This window comes from Toxorhynchites rutilus, chromosome 3 (assembly GCF_029784135.1).
Source record: "Toxorhynchites rutilus septentrionalis strain SRP chromosome 3, ASM2978413v1, whole genome shotgun sequence".
Classification (NCBI taxonomy): domain Eukaryota; kingdom Metazoa; phylum Arthropoda; class Insecta; order Diptera; family Culicidae; genus Toxorhynchites; species Toxorhynchites rutilus.
The window spans coordinates 22119833-22139090 of NC_073746.1; the positions used below are offsets into that span (position 1 = coordinate 22119833).

At 39.6% G+C, this 19258-nt stretch overlaps 1 protein-coding gene across 1 annotated transcript; it reads right to left on the bottom strand.

Annotated features, from left to right (window-relative positions):
* Window positions 1–281: 281 nt before the first annotated feature.
* On the bottom strand, window positions 282–6594 carry LOC129776525 (Krueppel-like factor 10). Its single transcript, XM_055782220.1, has 2 exons — window positions 6380–6594; window positions 282–2276 (listed from the first exon to the last, which is right to left on the bottom strand). The coding sequence occupies exons 1-2, from the start codon at window positions 6455–6457 to the stop codon at window positions 915–917; spliced, it is 1440 nt and encodes a 479-aa protein (XP_055638195.1). The 5' UTR covers window positions 6458–6594; the 3' UTR covers window positions 282–914.
* Window positions 6595–19258: the final 12664 nt, after the last annotated feature.

Sequence of the window (19258 nt, forward strand, 5' to 3'; positions counted from 1 at the left end):
TTAGTGTTGTGGAGCAAACGACGACTTTTGTGTTGTGTTGTGTTGAGAAAGGAAATGGTTTCTAGAGACGCGACGCGGTGTGTGAGAAGTGGAAGACGCTGCGATGTTAACCCCAATCGAGCTGCTAGTGCGAAATAACGCAAATCCGCCAAAAACGGGTTGATGGAGTGATTTTCCACTCACTCGTCACTCACTCGTTCGCGCGCTTCCGTTGACACGTGCATTTCACGGGGATTTGTGGGAATGTGATAGGTGGCAGATAGAGCAAAATACGGAACACGTTCTGATTTTGTGTGTGTAGTTGATAGATTTTGTATTTTTTCTCCATAGCTTATCTCTTTTCATTTCCAATCTTTCCATTCTTATGACATATAGTGAACAAGTAAAACAATGCTTCTTCTTCTCTAACGGTTCAACAATTTGAACGAACAGGTTCTCTCCTTAAAACTTAAACTCGCTCTCTCACGCTCTCACGATGTTTTTCAATAAATAACTAAGACTTTACACAATTAATTGAACGACGAGTTGTTCTTAAATTTAATGTAAATTTAAAAAGATCACAGATGTATTTTATATATTACAAAAAACGCGTTAAACTCAAAATTATTATGATAACGAAATTATCTGCGTGTGAAAGTCCCCAGAGGAATAGGTTGCTAACGATAAAACAAACTTTTGCTTTTTTTTTCTCTCTCGCAGCGATTCACAATTCCACAATCATTCCATTCCGAACAACATATATTAGTTTGAATTGTATTTACCGTACTTTTGGAATGAGCGTTTTCAGGAAAGTGTTGAAGGGACACCACAAACAATAGCAAACAGAGGGAGGTTAAAATCTAGTCAGTTCCGAATATGTACAATTAGCTTTTCGGTGCCGAGGGAAGCGCCGCACAAAAACACCGAACGATGGCTTAGAAAACCGGTTGCACGCGAATGTCGGCCGGAGCGACGGTGACAAACTGCACCGGAACGGCATCCTGCGTTGGTTGGAACACCGAAATGGGATAAATCGAGCGGACCAACTCGGCGGGGGCAGCCTGCGATTGCTTTGATGGCTGCTGCTGCTGCTGCTGCTGCTTCTGACTTTTGTCCTTGTTGTGACGTTTGACGTGTTTGGACAGGTGATCCGAACGCATGAAGCGGCGCTGGCAAACGGGGCAGACGAATTTTTTCTCTCCGGTGTGGGTGCGCTTGTGACGTGACAGTTCGTCGGAGCGCGAGAATCGACGCCCACAGTCGGCCCATTTGCATATGAACGGACGCTCGCCCGTGTGGATGCGTTGGTGGGCCTTCAGATGGCTGGATTTGAAGTAGTTTTTGCCACAGTTGGGATGTTCGCACTCGTAGATTCGGCGTCGTTCCGGTTTCTGCGGGCTGGTGGACGACCCGACGAGTTGCGGGGCTGAAGCTGTTCCCGCTGCGCCCTGGGGCACGAGAATTGTCTTGCCGGCGCCGCTGGACGACAGCAGGTTCTGTGAGATTTGTGGTGGCACCAGGATGAACCCATTCTGGGTGGCGAGTATCAGCTGCGGGATCTTGGGAGCTATCACAGGGAGCGAGGTTTGTGGCTTGAACGGCTGCGGGGGCTTAGGGGCGGCGGCCGCAATCGTTGGTGGTAACGCGACAGGTACAACAGCGGGAACAGCAGGTACAACGTAATTCTGGCACTGCTCGGATAGCCGAGAAGGGGCGCCACTTTGTTGCGCCGCGGAGACGCTCTCTCGGGATGTGATGCGATCGTTTGTCGTAACAGCAGCATCGGCTTTCGCCGATGATTCCACCGACTCGGATTGCTTGTCCGATGGTGATCGACGTCCCATTTTGTACTTGACGCAACGGAACACGTTCAGCGCACTGCCATCGGCCGTTTCCTCTTTGGTTTCCTTTGCCGCCGCGGTACAGGAACCGTCTTTGTTGATACGCATGATGACACTCTCGCGCTGCAGAGGAGCCGCCGAGTGTTTGGCGTTGGACTCTGACTCCTCGCAGGACTTTGTGTTCTCGTCCTCGGAGGCGGAGAAATCCGACGGAGGTGGAGTAAGGGAAGCAGGTAGGAGGGTGTGATGATAGTGCTGCTCCAGCTGGACCGGATCGCGCACGTACAGGCGCTTCCGCGGGGGCAGATCAGATTCATCCTCCGACATATCTGAGTGGTTGGGTGTGGTGAAGCCTTTGGTGAGCATTTCCGGATGGGCACGGCCCGCCGGTAACTGGTGGTTGTTGTGGTGCTGCTCTAGTTTACGCTTAAGCGCTTGCTTCACATCGGTGGAAGTCTGGAAGGGAAAAAAACGGCAAGAAGTTAGTATGGAGTCTTGAGAATGAATCTGATTTTTATTTTTAAAATTTATAATATTCTCTTTTATACATGACTGTTTGTTTTTTTCAACACAAGTTCATTATCTACAGTAAAATAGTTGAGAATAATGCAACTTAGAGGGTCAAACGATCGAAATTTGGTAGTAGTTTAGTCAATATCCATGTAATGTTTCATGTTTTCTAGTATGCTTGTTTTACTTCATTTTTTCTTGGCCCTTCATGAAATCTGTTCGTACATTGTGTAGTTGTATTTCAACTTAAAACTCTCGTTTTTCATCCCTCCCGATTGCTCCCCGTGAAATAAAAATGTAGTTTTTCGTAGCCAATGTAATGTTTCTCATCCTGCGTCTATTCTTCGTTTTGTAGAGGTTTTATTCAGAAAAAGTTCATTCCGCAGTTTCCACAAGGATAGCAAGGGTGAGGTAGGGATTATATTTATACATTGTCATTGAATCAGACGGACAGACAGAAATCCATTTATATACATATATATATTATATATTATATATATATATATATATATATATATATATATATATATATATTTATATATATATATATATATATATATATATATATATATATATATATATATATATATATATATATATATATATATATATATATATATATATATATATATATATATATATATATATATATATATATATATATATATATATATATATATATATATATATATATATATATATATATATATATATATATATATATATATATATATATATGTATATAAATGGATTTCTGTCTGTCCGTCTGATTCTTATGGACTCGGAAACTACTGAACCGATCGGCATGAAAATTGATATGTAGGGGTTTTTGGGGCCGGGGAAGGTTTTCATGATAGTTTGAGACCCCTCGCTCCTCTCTAAGGGGGCTGCCATACAAATGAAAAACAAATTTTCACATTACTCGAGAATTAATCAAGCAAATGCAACAAAATTAGGCATATGGAGGTTTTATGGTGCACCCCCTCTCTTAGGGTGGGCTGCCATACAAATGAAACACAAATTTCTACATTACTTGAGAATTAAGCAAGCAAACGAAACCAAATTTGGCATGTGAAGTTTATGGGTGCAATAAATGTTTTTACGGTGGTTAGATACTCCTCCTCCTTTTCTAAGGCGGGGGGAGGGGGGCTGCCATACAATTGAAACACAAATTTCTGCATTACTCGCGAATTAATAAAGCAAATGAAACCAAATTAGACATATGGAGGTTTTAGGGTGCTATGGTGGTTAGACACTCCATCCCCTCCTTAAGGGGTTTTGTTGATTCAATATTTCTTGATTTTAAAAGTTCTAAAAATCATAAAAAGTGACAAAATCGCAAGTCGAGCCGACGATAAACACGATGGTGTACCGCATTTTCACTGCAAGTATGGTTTTATGTGATTTTTTATCGATTTCATACTGAACAATTTTTGTTTACTTCACCAAAATGTCGAATAATTTTGAATGAGATAATCTAATCGGAAATGTTTTCAGCTATCTCATGCATTCGCTCCTTGGATCGGGAACGGGAACGACACTGCTTCGATATAACCTCTCATACATTTGTTTATCGGTTTTTGAACTATTTTTATTATATAGGTGTGATAATTTCACTGTTTTTTATTTTAAAATAATTAAGTTAACTGCTATTTCATCCTAATTTTAAAAAAATGGAATTTACATAGATTTGATCGATGGTTTCTTACTATTTTTTTGTTTTTTTTTTCTTTGCCTATCACTACTTGAACAAGGCAGGGAAGGGACTACCTTCTTTTTCTACGTACTTTGGCAGCGCTGTAGTAAAAGCAGCAGTGCATCCAAATATCAAATGACACGAGCTCTGAAAACTGCATTCTTCAATCGCTTCTATTTTTCCCTAGCATGAAATTTTATTTATATTACTGATGTTTTCATAAACTACAATTTATCACGAGGAAACTCGTATGGTATGGTAAACAAATAAACTTTCGCAAGACGTAACCTTATGAAAGCATAACCTAAATAGCAGAACATGTTCCAATAGATTCATCGAGTCCAGAAAAACAATTTAGATATGATTTTTATGTGTTTATATGTTCTTAAATCAGATTCACGGAGATCTATGCAATGCTTTGTAATAAAATTAAAAGGTTCTAGAGTCCGAATCGAAAGGTGTTTTGGAACAAAACAGTGTTCGAAGTTCGGTAAACATTCCAATAAAAATCATAAAACTAACAGCTCTTGGCTAGAAACGACCCAACCTTGGTGAAATATGCCGATCCCGGACCTTCGCGAGGTCAGCCACAGACAATCGGACAACCACCATCTTGGAAGAACTTGCGCGAGTGCGATTGACACACGCTCCAAGTCACGTACACACGTGGCGCCGCCACGAGTTTGGCGCAAAAATGGGTGTGTAATCGCCCTGCTAAATCCCACAACGCAAACGCAGCGCGTTGTGTCATTATATTTTCACAGTTCTCGATGATGAGGCAGCAGAAGCAGAGCCAGCTAATCAAAAAAAAAAGTCAGGGACTACAGAAAAACACAGAGGGAGCGAGAGAGACGTCATTGAGCGCAGCAACACAGAAAAAAGCAACAACAACAACACAACGACTGAACGGCGTTGGGTCCAAAGTCTAACCGAATGCCTTTTAAACAAGCTGCGAACGGTAGCATGCCATGTTCACGTGAACACCAGCTGATATGCCGCTGTCGACTGCGTGATCCCAGCGTGATCAATGGGTGCGAGCGGGACGGTCGGCTTTTGTGTTCAAAGTTAGCGGGCGCTAGAGCGAAATGGCACACATACCATACACCGCGTGCGCTCACACCCATCCTTCAGCGAGGCGTTGGTATTCGTGTCTGGTGTGCTATTTCTGGGGGAATGGGGTATTCGCTTACGTTCGCCCTTTTTGCGAAGATCGAGTATTGTGCTCCCGTGTGACGCTGCTGCTGGTTTCGAATGCATGCCATGGGACGAACACAAAAAAAGGGGCTTGGTGGGTGTTTTGTAATTGTAACGCGTTTTTTTTCCTCGTCGTCTCAGCGGATAGAGAAATTACACTCTCGTTGCACACTAATTTTAGCTTGCCAAACCGAATATTTTTAGTTCAAGTGAGCTGCCTCTGTACGCTAATCTTGCCAGCGGAAGAAATAGGTTGCACTAGCGTGCAGCGGGTGGTCCTTGGACTAGCGTAAAGCCGTAATTCTTGAGGTCTCAAACGAATGAATCGAGAAAATTTCGTTTTTTGTCACATTTTTCAAATTTTTTCTCGAACATATTGGAAACTCGTATCATTTGGGGTCCCAGCCTGACTGACCAATGAGTGTGGACCACAGCAGACCTGCAGCAGTGTGCACCCTCCTTGAGGCTGACCACAAAAGCACGGCGTTGGTAAAAATAGCTTCACGGTTGGACACGTGAACTCCGCCTGGCTGCCAGTGCTGCAGGTGCAGAGGAATTCGCTGCATGCATGCATGGGCTGGCTGGTCATCATGCTCCGGATGGATGGACGTGACGATGTTACTTCCCCCGACAGCGTTGTCGTTTTGGGGAGGTCAATTAATTTTGCGACGCCTGTTTGTTGTGCTGCTGCTGCAAGGTGACACATAGAATCGCTACTGGCGGGAGTTCTATTTTTAGGGGGGTGCGATTCGTTTGAACAGCAGAAGTGGATGAAGCTCCGCTTCTGGATCTGACTGTTTTTTTTTTCCATTAAAATTCAACGATCAACCACATCGTATTTCGGTCATTCTGACGAGAAAACGGCACGTGACACTGCGGGACCTACGTGCTCACTTCGAACGCTGCCTTTATCATAGTCCCCGAGTAATTTCTTCCACCTGAAGGTACTTTGTTTCGCGTTTGAACTCGCGAAGCGAGTCAATTTCACAGTTAGTTATCACAGTTTTTCGTGCACTTCAGGTGAACAGCACTTTTGCCATGCATGGCAGATAACGGCCAGTGGCGCTTCACTTGAAATTTTTCAGTATTATCACAAGAATTTTGACACAAACAGTCACGATTTCTGAAACCCCGAACAGCTCTCACACGGTCCGCTTACCTTGGGATCCTTGCCGATGCTGGTATCCAACAACGGTGGCGTTGCAGGTGGAGACAGTAGTATTCCTGGGTTCTCCATTGAGATGCTGATGCTGATTTTTCTTCCTTGCTTATATATGTGGACTTGAGCAGTGAGCCAAAAATTGTGCACTTTTCACTTTCTTAACACACGTCTGCTTTCTTCGACGGCACGGAATATTGTAAGCCTTTGTTTAGGGTTTACAGCGCTCTTCATAGTCGCCCCGATGGATACCAACACAGCTAGAGCCCGCTAGAGCGGTATGGTTGTGTGCGACGACGAAGCGCGCTTCTGCCTCTGTCATACACACAGCCCACGACGTATATAGGGTGACTCGGTGGCGACGAAGACGACCATTCGGAGTAGCTATGAATTGGGATAAAAATAATACCCAACTGATGAATGAAACCTTCGCTGTCAGCAGGCCACTCGTCGGGGTTTGTGCTAATCCAGTTTTAGAAATCGGATCGGGGTGGAGGCTAAACTACCAAAGGCCAGCAAGGTGTCGGTAAGGTGTGACCCGCGAAATTGCTCCCCGGTTCAATCACGCCTAGCGGGAGTGATTCCCCGAGTGTCCAAAATTCAATTGACGTCAGACCCCGATGGTTTCAAAACAATCCGCACACAACTTTCGGGGCACCCTGCAATCCTGTGGTAGGCGATGGAAACACTCCCATGCTATGACGCCGCACCCGGCACACGTTCTCGTGTGCTTTTTTTTTCTTCGTTTTGCTTGTGTGTGTTAGCCAGTCAGAGAGTCATTCGTTGTTTTGATACTGATCACGCACCGAACCTCGGACATCACTCGCTGTTCACGTGAACAGTGGCTGATGAGCATTTCGAAAAGCGTACGAAGCGAAGAAGCAGCCAATCAGAGGCCGGGGGCTCGGTTGCATTGCCAAAGCGTAGTCATCGGGCCGGTTTGTTTCCCACAAGGCGCGCTATATGATAGAGTGAGAGAGGGAGGAAGCGAGTGCGCCGCACTGCGGGAGTTTACATTCATGAGACAACGCTGCTGCACGAACAGTACTTGTTCACGTGAACAGTGGCTGATGCAGAGAGTGCGAGGCTGTTCGTTGTCAGTTCAAGGTGACTGGCGGTGGTGTTGAATGGTGTGTACATGACGTCATTGCCCATAGAATTGCCGTTTTTTTTTGTTTTTTCTCTCTCGGTCGGTGTGTGGGGTTGTGTTTGCCCCTTCGGACAAGGCTCAATCTGTGTAGAAGTGTGTTTGTTGCTTCTTCTGCTTTTTAGCTTATTTTGTCCGGTTTTCACTATGCGGCTATGAAAATGCCTATGGGAGGCGCGTGTTCTGTGTGGTTTAATGGATCGTTGGTTAGTTAAGGGTTTTTTTTTTCTCTCTCGCTCTCTTCATGACTGATTCACTAGGTCTAAAGCTAGTATTGATCCATCCTGTTCAAACAGGTTAATAATATTTGGTGATGATGAAATTCGACGAAATGTTTTTCATTCTAGACCGTTGATTTTTTTGTTTTGTTTTGAGCGCGCTGAAATGTGTTCCACAACATGTTTTGTCATTGACCAATTTTCGCGCAGCTCGTAGTGTCTCCACTTTGTATTTCCGATGAGTTGCCGTTCGGTAAACATTTTCGTTTGCTCCTCACACCTTCCGTGTCTTGTAGTTTTGACGTAGAACTACGTCTTTCATTTCTATACCGGGGTGTAAAATCAAAGTTTCGAAAACGAAAGCGTTACGCCGGAGACCGAGATTTTGAGCGTTAATAGCTTCTAAACAACTGAACGAAATGGTATGATAAACACTTCATTCGAAAGATAAAATGTCTACGCGTTCTATACTTGTTACTTTTTGATCCAAAAACTTGTTTCAATAGTCTTAAAATTGCTTTCAAAACAGGCTATTGAAATCACCAATCGGTATATAAGCGAGCGCCGCTCGTAAATCCACTCAGTTCTAATTGAACAGCGATTGGAGCATGTTGTCGCTGTTGTGGTGAAGCTCTTCGTTTACCATGAAAGCGCGGATGAACGGTGTCACCAAGAGCCTGTTTGTGCACCTTAGGCCAGAAGGGAATCCATCAGGAGGAGAGTGATGCCACAAACGGTTCCCCGGGAAGATCTCGAAGCAGCCGCTACACACACATATACAAGCGCGGAATTCTTTCCGTTTGGATGCCATTCAGCATCGAGAAAGATCCGGAAAATAATCAGCCTGCCAGTTCCTCTGAGAATTTAAAAATACATTCATGTAAATGAGTTTATTTTAATGTTTTCTATCCATGTAACACTGTGACCAAATATGTTTCAATCAAGTGCTATTAACAGGTGGTTATCGAGTTAGCATTTAGCCCACCAGTGGCTTCCAGTATCGAGGAAATGTGGAAATATCTTATCGTTACTGAAAATAATCTGCCAGTTCCTCTGGGAATTTAAAAATACATTCATGTGAAAGAGTTTATTTTAATGTTTTCTATCCATAAAATATCCATGTAATACATTTTGTGATTTGTCAATCAAGTGCAGTTAGCAGGAAAGCTTCTGAAGATTATTCTTCAGAACAAGGTTTTTCGTATCCTATATTGAATACATAAAACCTTGTGCCTCCAACGTAACGCTCTCGTTTTCGAAGTCCCCCAAATATTCATTTATTCATTTATTCATTCATTCAGAATTGATTTAGATTCAACTTCAAACAAATTATCTCTAAATCAACGATAGTCCTACGTCACCTTTGCGGTTATACCATAGATATAACCCACTTCCTGTTTTTTAGTTGTAAAACTTTGAGAACAATATAATTGAGTCCAATGCTTTTGCTATGCTGTTGTCACAAGGTGGACTAAATTATATATAGTCTCCAATTTATTTCAACTGTACATTGTACAAATCACGTAACTTCGAGCAAATCGCGTAATTTCCAGAAAACCGCGTAAAATAAAATCACGGAAAAAATCGCGTAAAGAAGAATCCAGTGTTTATAACTGAATCCTGTATATCATCGAACCAAAATACATCTTTTATATTTTTTTTTAATATAGAAAAAGAATTTAATTTTTGATTCATTCTTTTAACACTGGCCCCCCCCCCAGTGTTAAAAGAATGAATCTTCGTAGCCACTTGGTTACGTGTTCGCTTACTAAGCGATCGGTCGTGAGTTCAAACTCAGGACCCTCAATTGACCATCTTTGTGTTGTTATAGAATAACTACGTCCACGCAAACATCATTAGCGATGGAGATCGATCCACGGTCGAAATTAGATCGATTCATCCATACAACTGCTCTGCTCTGCAAGAAACATCGGGCTGCTGTTCTATAAATAACCCAACAATGATCAATATCAACTGTCTCCGCTGTCCGGTCTGCTGAACAATGGAAAAACAGAAAGAATACCCTTACGCCGAAATGGCTACTACTGTGTAATTTACCATAATGTAATGGAACAGAAAACTTTACACTTAAAAGGTTACTACTAACTACTGTGTAATTTACAGTTTATAGAAACATAAACATATGTACATGTACACGATTAAAACCCGGCTCTGTTACAGCTAAAATGCTAATGAGCCTAATAAATAAATAAATGGGATAAAAAAAAAAATCCTTTTAACACTTTAAGGACCGGGAAGAAATATGTAAGACATACGCCTGGGACCGCACGTTTTGACTTGTGTGAAGTTGCTTGCATTGCTTGCAAGTGGCTTTAAGTTCATGCAGTTCATTCGCCTCTACACTGAGGGAAATAATTAGTAAATATAACGAATTTTTTGGTAAATACTACCAATCTATAGTCATTTTCGACCGTACTAATAAACACATATGTCAAGCAGAACCATGATTCGGAAGCCCAATATCGGCTACATTTTCTCGTCGAAAATGCACGTATCAGAATTATATCCTTATTCTACCTCCGTATTGCCTTATGGGAACAATGAAAATGGTTAATACGCGCTTTTCTCGCCAATTTTCAGATATGACAATATACAAGCTTACTAATGTTATCGAGTAAAATATACTAATCTCTGGTAGGGATGCGGGTTTGTTGACAATATGTACAAAAAAATTTGTACATTCTACTAATTTTGCATTACCAAATGTATTTAGTAGTTTTCGACCGAGGATTTTTCTAAGGGTATGTGTGTAGTTAGGCGTCGTGCACAAATTACGTAACGCTAAAAATGAGGTTTTTGGACCCCCTCCCCCCTATGTAACAAAAAGTAACACAAGGTGAACCCCCCTCCCCCTTATGTTACGTAACGCTAATCTGTTCACAATTTCAAAGCCGTTTGAATTTGTTTTAGATTTTTCAAATAATGAGAGTATCAACGTAAAAAAATCAGATATCTGCGCAAGCCGGAGTCAAATGTTCAGACGGGAGTTCTTTATATGCAAGTAGTGACTTCGGAAGAACTATCGTCAAGTTCATAGAATTTGGAACAAACCGAGACGGAAAATTAATGGTCACATCTGTTGGAATTGGTGATTTCAAACCATCTGGCGTTTAGCTGAGAAGAACATGGACTGGTATAAATTGATGTTGATATACACAAAAGTAACTAATCCTTCGTTCAATGCAGCAGTTCCTGTCGTTACATTTCACTACTTGCAAAAGGTCTTGGGATGTCCTTACGTGACGAGCAAACCACTCGGCTTAATATCGTACTAATTCCGCTTCGTCGATTTGGGAGTTTGCGGACTTAATATATTCTGCTTTGACGAGATATCCATCGATCGCTAGGTTATTCCACAAATTAGCTAACAATTCCCCTGCATACTAAAAATGTTTTGTTTTCAATTCCGGGTCCCTTGTTTTGAGTTTTTCATCCAAGTGAGATCCCTTATCCCTTGATCACGAAGAAGTATTTAACCTACCAGACACTCCCACTTTCAACTCAGTTGAATGCACTGTGTGCTGGAGAATTTGTAACAACTAATACTGCATCAAGATTCAATTGATTAAAGTGATAGATCAAAAATATCTGTGACCTTTTTAAAACGAGGTCCTCGTCTGGTCCTCCATCCACATTAATTATGGCTACTGGCTTGATTATTCTTTGGTACAGAATATTTCGAATTCAAGCTGCTCCCTTGTGTGAAAATCGAACCCATGAGAAAATGCATTCGGAGAACAGTGCCTTCCTGAACAAACTGCAACGTATATTGGAATACTGCATAGAACTACTTCAGCATGATCGAGGTGCCCTAGCGATAACAGACGGAATAAGCTTATGTTTTTCAGCCATGACAAAATCATGATTCGGTAGATTAACGCGATATTAGAGATGCATTAAGGCAGTATTGAACTAAAAATACCAGAAATACTAGAAATTTGAAAAGAATCAATTTGTTTTTCTTCATATTTCTGATGTTTAGGCATTCGAGAATACGCCCTAGAAATGACGTTTTCAAAAATCTTATTATTTACCGAGTTACAATCATTTTAGTGATGCAGTTTCTAACTTGGTACGGCCATAAGAATTAACTCGAAACTAGTTTTTTCAAACTGACGTACACGACTGAAAAGGATTTATGTCGTGTTTATAAGAACACAATCTGTACGCGTCTCATTATCGCATGAACCAATAAGAAATAGCATTTTTTAAGTTTGACTATTTTTAAAAAATCGGGAAACAGGAGAAGAAACGTTAAAAACAGCATTTTTTTTTCTTCAAGTTGCAATCCTTTAGTTAAAAAACACTAGTGACTAGGCCGAGGTTCATGCGATAGTGGTATATTTACAGATTCAGAATCTGTTCGATATTTTTGTTTCAGATAATCAGAAGGGGTTGGAATTGGTTATGCCATGGCCCAACTCACTTCATCAGCTTTTAACTATTCTAATTATGAATATTTTTTCCGTTCAATTTTTGGTTTATTGTTAAAAGATAGATAAACTAATAATGATATAATAGACAGTAAAAATATTCTTTGTTTTATTTTGTCGGAGTTCGAAGGAACGTCCGAAATTCATCCCTCTACACTAGAATAACCCCTTAAGGTGAAGGTGGAAGCTAGCCATTGTAGTAGTATAGGTAAACCCACGTGTAAAAATGGGGTAATAGTGTTTGTGAGACAAGAGCGAAGCACATGTAAATAGATCAATTCACTTATCAGACTGTGTGGCGCTTCATTGACACTGACAATACTGATTATACGCGAGCGTAACATGAGCAAATTTATAACACATGCGAATTAGGCCTCTTTTGATATTAACAAGTTCTTCCGCATGCTGATAATTCCTTCATATTTTCCTTCGTTGGTCGTATTGTTTTCACATATTCACGTTGGAGAGCCTTAACTCTTCTCTTCGTTGGCCGAGACATTTTGATTGAATGTAGTACTTTTCCGATTATTGTTTTTGAAAGCATAGGCAGCCGTGGCAGTGTTCCGAGCTCTGCAATACAATTTTCTTACCCAATGTTGAAGTTGCTAAAACTTACATTATAGACCCATTAAACGTAAAAATAATGATTGTATTGATATCAACACAATTTTATTCTATTGATTTTCATGATATGAAACGCTATGACTCAGGAATAACATTTTATTGAGTGGTTTTGATAGATGTTTCGATGATGTTGTCTGGCATCAGTGTCGAAAAAATAACGATGCTCTCACCAAAACAAACAAAACCATTGTAGAAGATTGAAAAATGAAAATTTAACTTTCAGAGCACTTGCTCGAGTTTTCCGACGTTGTTCACTATACAGTGCGACAGCAGATGAAAATTTAATATCTTGTGAGTAATCGATTAGAGTTTGGCTGATATTACTTCATGGGAAGTGTGCGAAAATGATCATTTTCTCCACACTGTTTCGCAAAATTATTGATTTTCGGGCGAAGGGTGAGGGAGGGAGATGAAAGAAATGAGCGCCATTGTGGCAGCCATTTGTGGCTAGCTTCCACCTTCACCTTAATATTTTCCTTCGTTGGTCGTACTGTTTTCACACATTCACGTTGGAGAGCCTTAACCCTTCTCTTCGTTGGCCGAGGCATTTCGATTGAATGTAATACTTTTCCGTTTATTGTTTTTGAAAGCATAGGCAGCCGTGGCAGTGTTCCGAGCTTTGCAATACAATTTTCTTACCCAATGTTAAAGTTGCTAAAACTTACATTATAGACCCATTAAACGTAAAAATAATTATTGTATTGATATCAACACAATTTTATGCTATTGATCCTCATGACATGAAACGCTATGACTCAGGAATAACATTTTATTGAGTGGTTTTGATAGCTGTTTCGATGATGTTGTCTGGCACCAGTGTTGAAAATATAACGATGCTTTCACCTATACAAACAAAACCATGGCCGAAGATTGAAAAATGAAAATCTAACTTTCAGAGCACTTGCTCGAGTTTTCCGACGTTTTTCACTATACAGTGCGACAGCTGATGAAAATTTAATATCTTGTGAGTAATCGATTAGAGTTTGGTTGATATTACTTGATGGGAAGTGTGCGAAAACGATCATTTTCTTCACACTGTTTCGCAAAATTATTGATTTTCGGGCGAGGGGTGAGGGAGGGAGATGGAAGAAATGAGCGCCATTGTGGCAGCCATTTGTGGCTAGCTTCCACCTTCACCTTAAGCGGTGCCTGTTTACTGCCCATTACAACACCTGCTTTATCATCTTGGCTCAGGAAACACACCTTTTTCGGTCTCTGGCCTCTGAAGTTAGGGGCGCGTGAATTTATCTAGGAATAAAAATGGAATTCTGTTACGTAACGATCACGGCTACCCCCCTCCCCCCTATGTCACATCAAGTAACGAAACCTCGACCCCTCCCCCTTACTCGCGTTACGTAATTTGTGCACGACGCCTTAGCGGATGAAAATGCAGCGGATAAATGTTTTCGTTGCGTGCAAGTTTCTGTTCAACGTCTTGCTAAATTTAATGAATATTGAGAATAAAATCATTCATCTTTCCACATAATTAATTTTTTTTTTGATCGTGACAGAGAAAAGTTATAGACTGAAATGTGAGCATTGTTTCATACAAAAAAGTTAAAAACAGATTCTCGAGAAAGACTCATTCGATAAAGAATATTTTCATTTATCTTCAACCAAATTTTCATTGGTCAGAAAAGGGTCTAAGAAAAGTTATAGGCCAAAACCTGTACAACTTGTATGGGTGAAATAGATTAATTTAAAGAAAATAGAAAAAAGTTATTTGAAAGTACCTAAAACACATTTTCGAGAACGTACTCATTCGATAAAAAATATTTTTATTTATCTTTAGCGAAATTTTCATTGGTCCGAAAAGGGTATGAGAAAAGTTATTGGTTCACTAATTGTACGTGGGAAAGGGTCTGGCTGGGTAAGGAAGTAAAAAGTAAAAAAGAAGTAAAAATTTCTATTGTATAGAAATTTTGACTTTTGAGGATCTATGGTGAAAAACGTACCTTTAAATTTTTAGCACACCATTCTTAATAGCTTGGATATAAAAAATTGAAAAAAATACTGAAAGTGCATCTTGCTATGATATATCGAGAAATATAATCAAAAAATAAATTCCTACAAAATTGAAGAACTAAAAAAATCTTGAAATATTGAATTTTTTTTAGTATTTAGAGATTCAGTACTACTATAATTCGTTTTTTGATGTGTTCCTACGCCTTTTATAGATATGTGTGATTTTTTTCAGTTAATAATAAGATAATTCTCCTTTAGAGCTATAGTGAAAAAATGAGTTTATCTTTTTTTTCTCCATTCTCAATAGGCTTGGAAATGAAAATTTGAGAAAATACTCAAAGTACATCTACTATGGTGTACCGCGACAAATTATAACAAAATTCTATCCCATGCGTAAAAAAATCCTGGGTGTGTAGAATTTATTAGAGTTTTCAAAACTGTTTTTCGATGATTATTTATTGAACTATTTATTATCAAATAGGAATTCGTAATTTTTCCTTCATACAATAATATCTCAGTACTGAATGGTCCACAACAACGTTATAGAAATCAAATGAAAGATAGCTGATAACGTTAATTGGATTTGCTATCTTTGAAAAAACAGAAAGAAATCGATTTCTCATTTCTTCCCGATATTTTTAATCGTATCCACTACATCTACATACTCGAAATACAAATTTTATCTGCAAAATATTCCGTGTAAATCCATGTAAATTATGATTGAAAGAGATTTATATCCCATCGTCATGCGTTGATATTTCACGGTTTTAAAGCATTTCAAAAATCGCCTAAAAAAATTCGACTTCGCACTCTGTTACTTCAAATTTTTTTCTCGTGTGAAAAAGTTCTATAATATTTCCATTTTCGATAAATTTATTAACTTCCCTCCTACAACTTGCAACTTTTTGAACTTCCTTTTTCGTTTTGGCTCTGTTTGCCTTAAACTAATTGTACTTTCAAAATGTGTGCTACGTAGGACGATTCTGATGCTTCCGTTTGAACGATCAGTACAGGATATACTTATGAAGCATATAACTACGTGGGTTCAAATAATATTTTGGAAGTGAAAAAAATAAAAGGTAGTGGTTTTTATGATGTTCTTACTACAGGCTTGCTTTTCGCTACACCTTTAAAAAAATATTTTTTTATGCGGTATATAGGGACCACATAAAAAAAGTTTCCTCAAGCAAATAACCCATATCATAATGATTCCATTCGTGATTAACGTTCGATTTCCTTTTGCTTTCGTTCTGTACGTTGAGACATGTTGCCTCTTGGTTTTTTATTGTGCGATTTTCTTTGGAAAATTCCAATGTAACATTTATGACAACGCGAGAAAAACGATGCTGAAGACCAAAATATTGTTCCGAGAATTGTTTCAAAACGCGTTGGTTCTAGCAGTCAATAATAACTTAAAAATAATCGTAGCTTTATGTATAAATTATCGCATTACTAAAGAATTTTTTGGAAAAAAATTCATTGAAAAAAAAAATATTTTGGAAATTAAATTCTGAAATTCTGAAAAAAATAGATATTTCATTGCCCTTAAAATTTTCAACAAGTTTTCCATCCATCGGGCGATGGGCACATATACATGGAGAAAGTTTTTCGAACAACAACTTTTTCATGTTTTTCTTTGAAAAAATACTATTAATGTTCAATTCGTTACATTTTTATGTATAAATTCTCGCATTTTAAATGCTCTGCTAACTGCTAACTTTTCTCTATTTGGAAAGGTGTCAAGAACATTTTTTTTATCCCATTTATTTATTTAAGGCTCATTAGCATTTCAGCTGTAACAGAGCCGAATTTTAATCGTGTACATGTCACATGGTTATCATATCTATAATTAGCACATTACACAGTTGCCGTTCGCCAGTATTCCTTCTATACCATTACATATGGTACATTCACACAGTAGCCATTTAGGCGTAAGAGTATTCTGTCTGTTCTTCCATTATCCAGTTGGACCACCGGACAGCGGAGACACTTGATTGATCATTGTTGAGTTATTTATAGAACAGCAGCCCGATGTGTCTTGCAGAGCAGAGCAGTTGTATGGATGAATCGATTTTATTTCGACCGTGGATCGATCTCCATCGCTGATGATTGTTGCGTGGACGAAGCTATTCTGTAACAACACAAAGATGGTCAATGAGGGTCCTGAGTTTTGAACTCACGATCGATCGCTTACTAAGCGAACGCACAACCAATGTGGCTACGGAGACCCCCGTGTCAAGAACATGTCAAACGTGAGAATTTATACACAAAAATGTTACGAGCAAAACATTATTTTTTTTAAGAGTCTTCGTACAAAAATGACTTATTTTCCAAAAACTATAACAGATAGAATGTTGACGTCTTGGACAAAAGTTCATATTTTAACAAGATCTAAAACTTTGTCGAATACATTATATCGCTATCTTGGCTTTGAACAAAATTAGGATAAGTTGTATTTTTTTCAAAGAAAATATGAAAAAGTTGTTGTTCGAAAAACTTTATCACTGTAAAAGTGCACATCTTCCGATGTATGGACGACTTGTTGGAAATTGTAAGAGCTATTCATATATATATTTTTGGGAATTTAAAAAAAACGTGTTTGTGAAAAATGAATTTCAATTTTTAAAATAACTTTTTTGTCGGTGTAATAATTTTCCCAAAATTTTTTTGGTATTTTTTTGGAAAAATTTAAACAATTTCCCATATTTCATCCTTTGACAAGAATTTTGTATGTATCATAGTTTTAAGTTATAATTTTTTGTAAAAAACTACGAAACAAAATTGCCTTTTGTCCAAAAAGTAGTCTAATTTTTTTTTTTTTTTGAATATTTAAAGTATGCAAAGTTGCTTAAATGACCCATGTCTTTACACCCACAACTTTTCACTGCTATCTGAGATGGTGCTGCCAACTCCTAAGACGAGTTGGCATGAAATTCGTCAAACACATAGTGACAAGCGTTGTTAGCTCGTATGATGTCTGCACTAGCGAAATTGATCTTTGTTTGAAAGTGGAAATGGATTTTAATGTGATAAAACGCACTACTATATCGTCTTCTACCTATATAAATAAAAATGGATCGCCGAATGTGTTGATAAGAGCAAACCTTGAGAAAGGAATTGTCCGATTTAGGGCTGTCTTTATTCATATGTTCTGTATCAAACATTTCTTCCATGTAACGAAGAAACATGTTATTTGCAAGTGGTTGAAAAATCTCGAACGAGAATTGTATCTAAAAATGATCTGATATTATGATGACGAGTTTTGGTAGAAGTACTAGGAATGTTATAGTAAAAGGTAATTTTAAAGGGTAGATTAGAAGATCAATCAATGAACAGCACTGCGATTGGATCCATGAACGTGCGCTTAGTAAAAAAACGTGAATGCGATAACGAAAAATAAATTTTGGGCAGGACGAAGTTTGCCGGTCAGCTAGTAACATATAAAATCAAATAGCAAGGTTATACAATGTGTAATTAGCAACGATTTTCCAGGAAAAAATCAACATTTCTTAGTTACTCATTTGTAACATCATATACCAGAACTAGCGACATTATTGAGCCAAATGAAGTAGAACTCGCATCCCATTTGCATGCGGCGCCATTCGCGGCCTCTTCTTACCTATAGAGTGATCCGAGCTGCTGCGTTCGAGCAGTAACCGCTTGCTCTGAACGACAACAACAATGTGTACAATCGCACTGATAAGATGGAAGGCGCAGAATGTCGGAACAAAACAGAACTAGCTCTCACCGGCCCAACCGGACTCCGATGTGGCACAATCAGCCTTCGAAAGCCAAAAATAGCCCTTTGTGCCCCCGTTCGCGGCATCCGTGATAAGCGTAGTTATTATGAGAGCAGCGGGGCAGCGGAGCAAAAAGTAAACATGATAATGCTGCGCCGATCCAGCGTATAACTGATAACAGGCCCATACTTTGAGCTATTGTGGTCATTTGGTTCCAGCAAAGACCGCCCTCCCCTTTTCTTCACCAGCGAAACAAGCAGATAATAGTGCACTCACTGCGTATACAACTCACCAGCGAAGTAGACAAAATGGGATTCAACGAGAAGAGGACGAACCAAGGAAAAAAAACTTATTATCATGCGTTTGATACCGGGAAGCTTCGTGGCGGTGGCCTTTCCACGACGTGGGCGCGTGACTCCATATCAGCAATGGACGAACGTCATCGACCGGGCCGGAGGGTGTAATGGAAGGATCTGGATGGATATTTACACACTCCCACGCGGCAAACACAATTTATGCACAGCTCTGCGGCCGGCCGGGCTCCGTGAAAATAGCGGAAGCCTACTCACTTTTCAAGGACTTCCCGGTATACCCGGTGTTCGGGATAGTGTAGCGTAGCGCGGCCGGCGGCGAAGCGGCGAACCGGGGACATGCGCACTACCAATTTCCCCGGCTTTTGCGTAAAATTGCGAGGCTCCTCCGTTCATGAAAATCATTCAATGACGTCATTC

Bases quoted from the DNA above. Each gene is read 5' to 3' on its own strand.
- LOC129776525 (XM_055782220.1), bottom strand. From the start codon at position 6,457: ATGGAGAACCCAGGAATACTACTGTCTCCACCTGCAACGCCACCGTTG. The intron at 2,277-6,379 runs GTAAGCGGACCG...TTTCCCTTCCAG, and splicing joins GCATCGGCAAGGATCCCAAG to ACTTCCACCGATGTGAAGCA.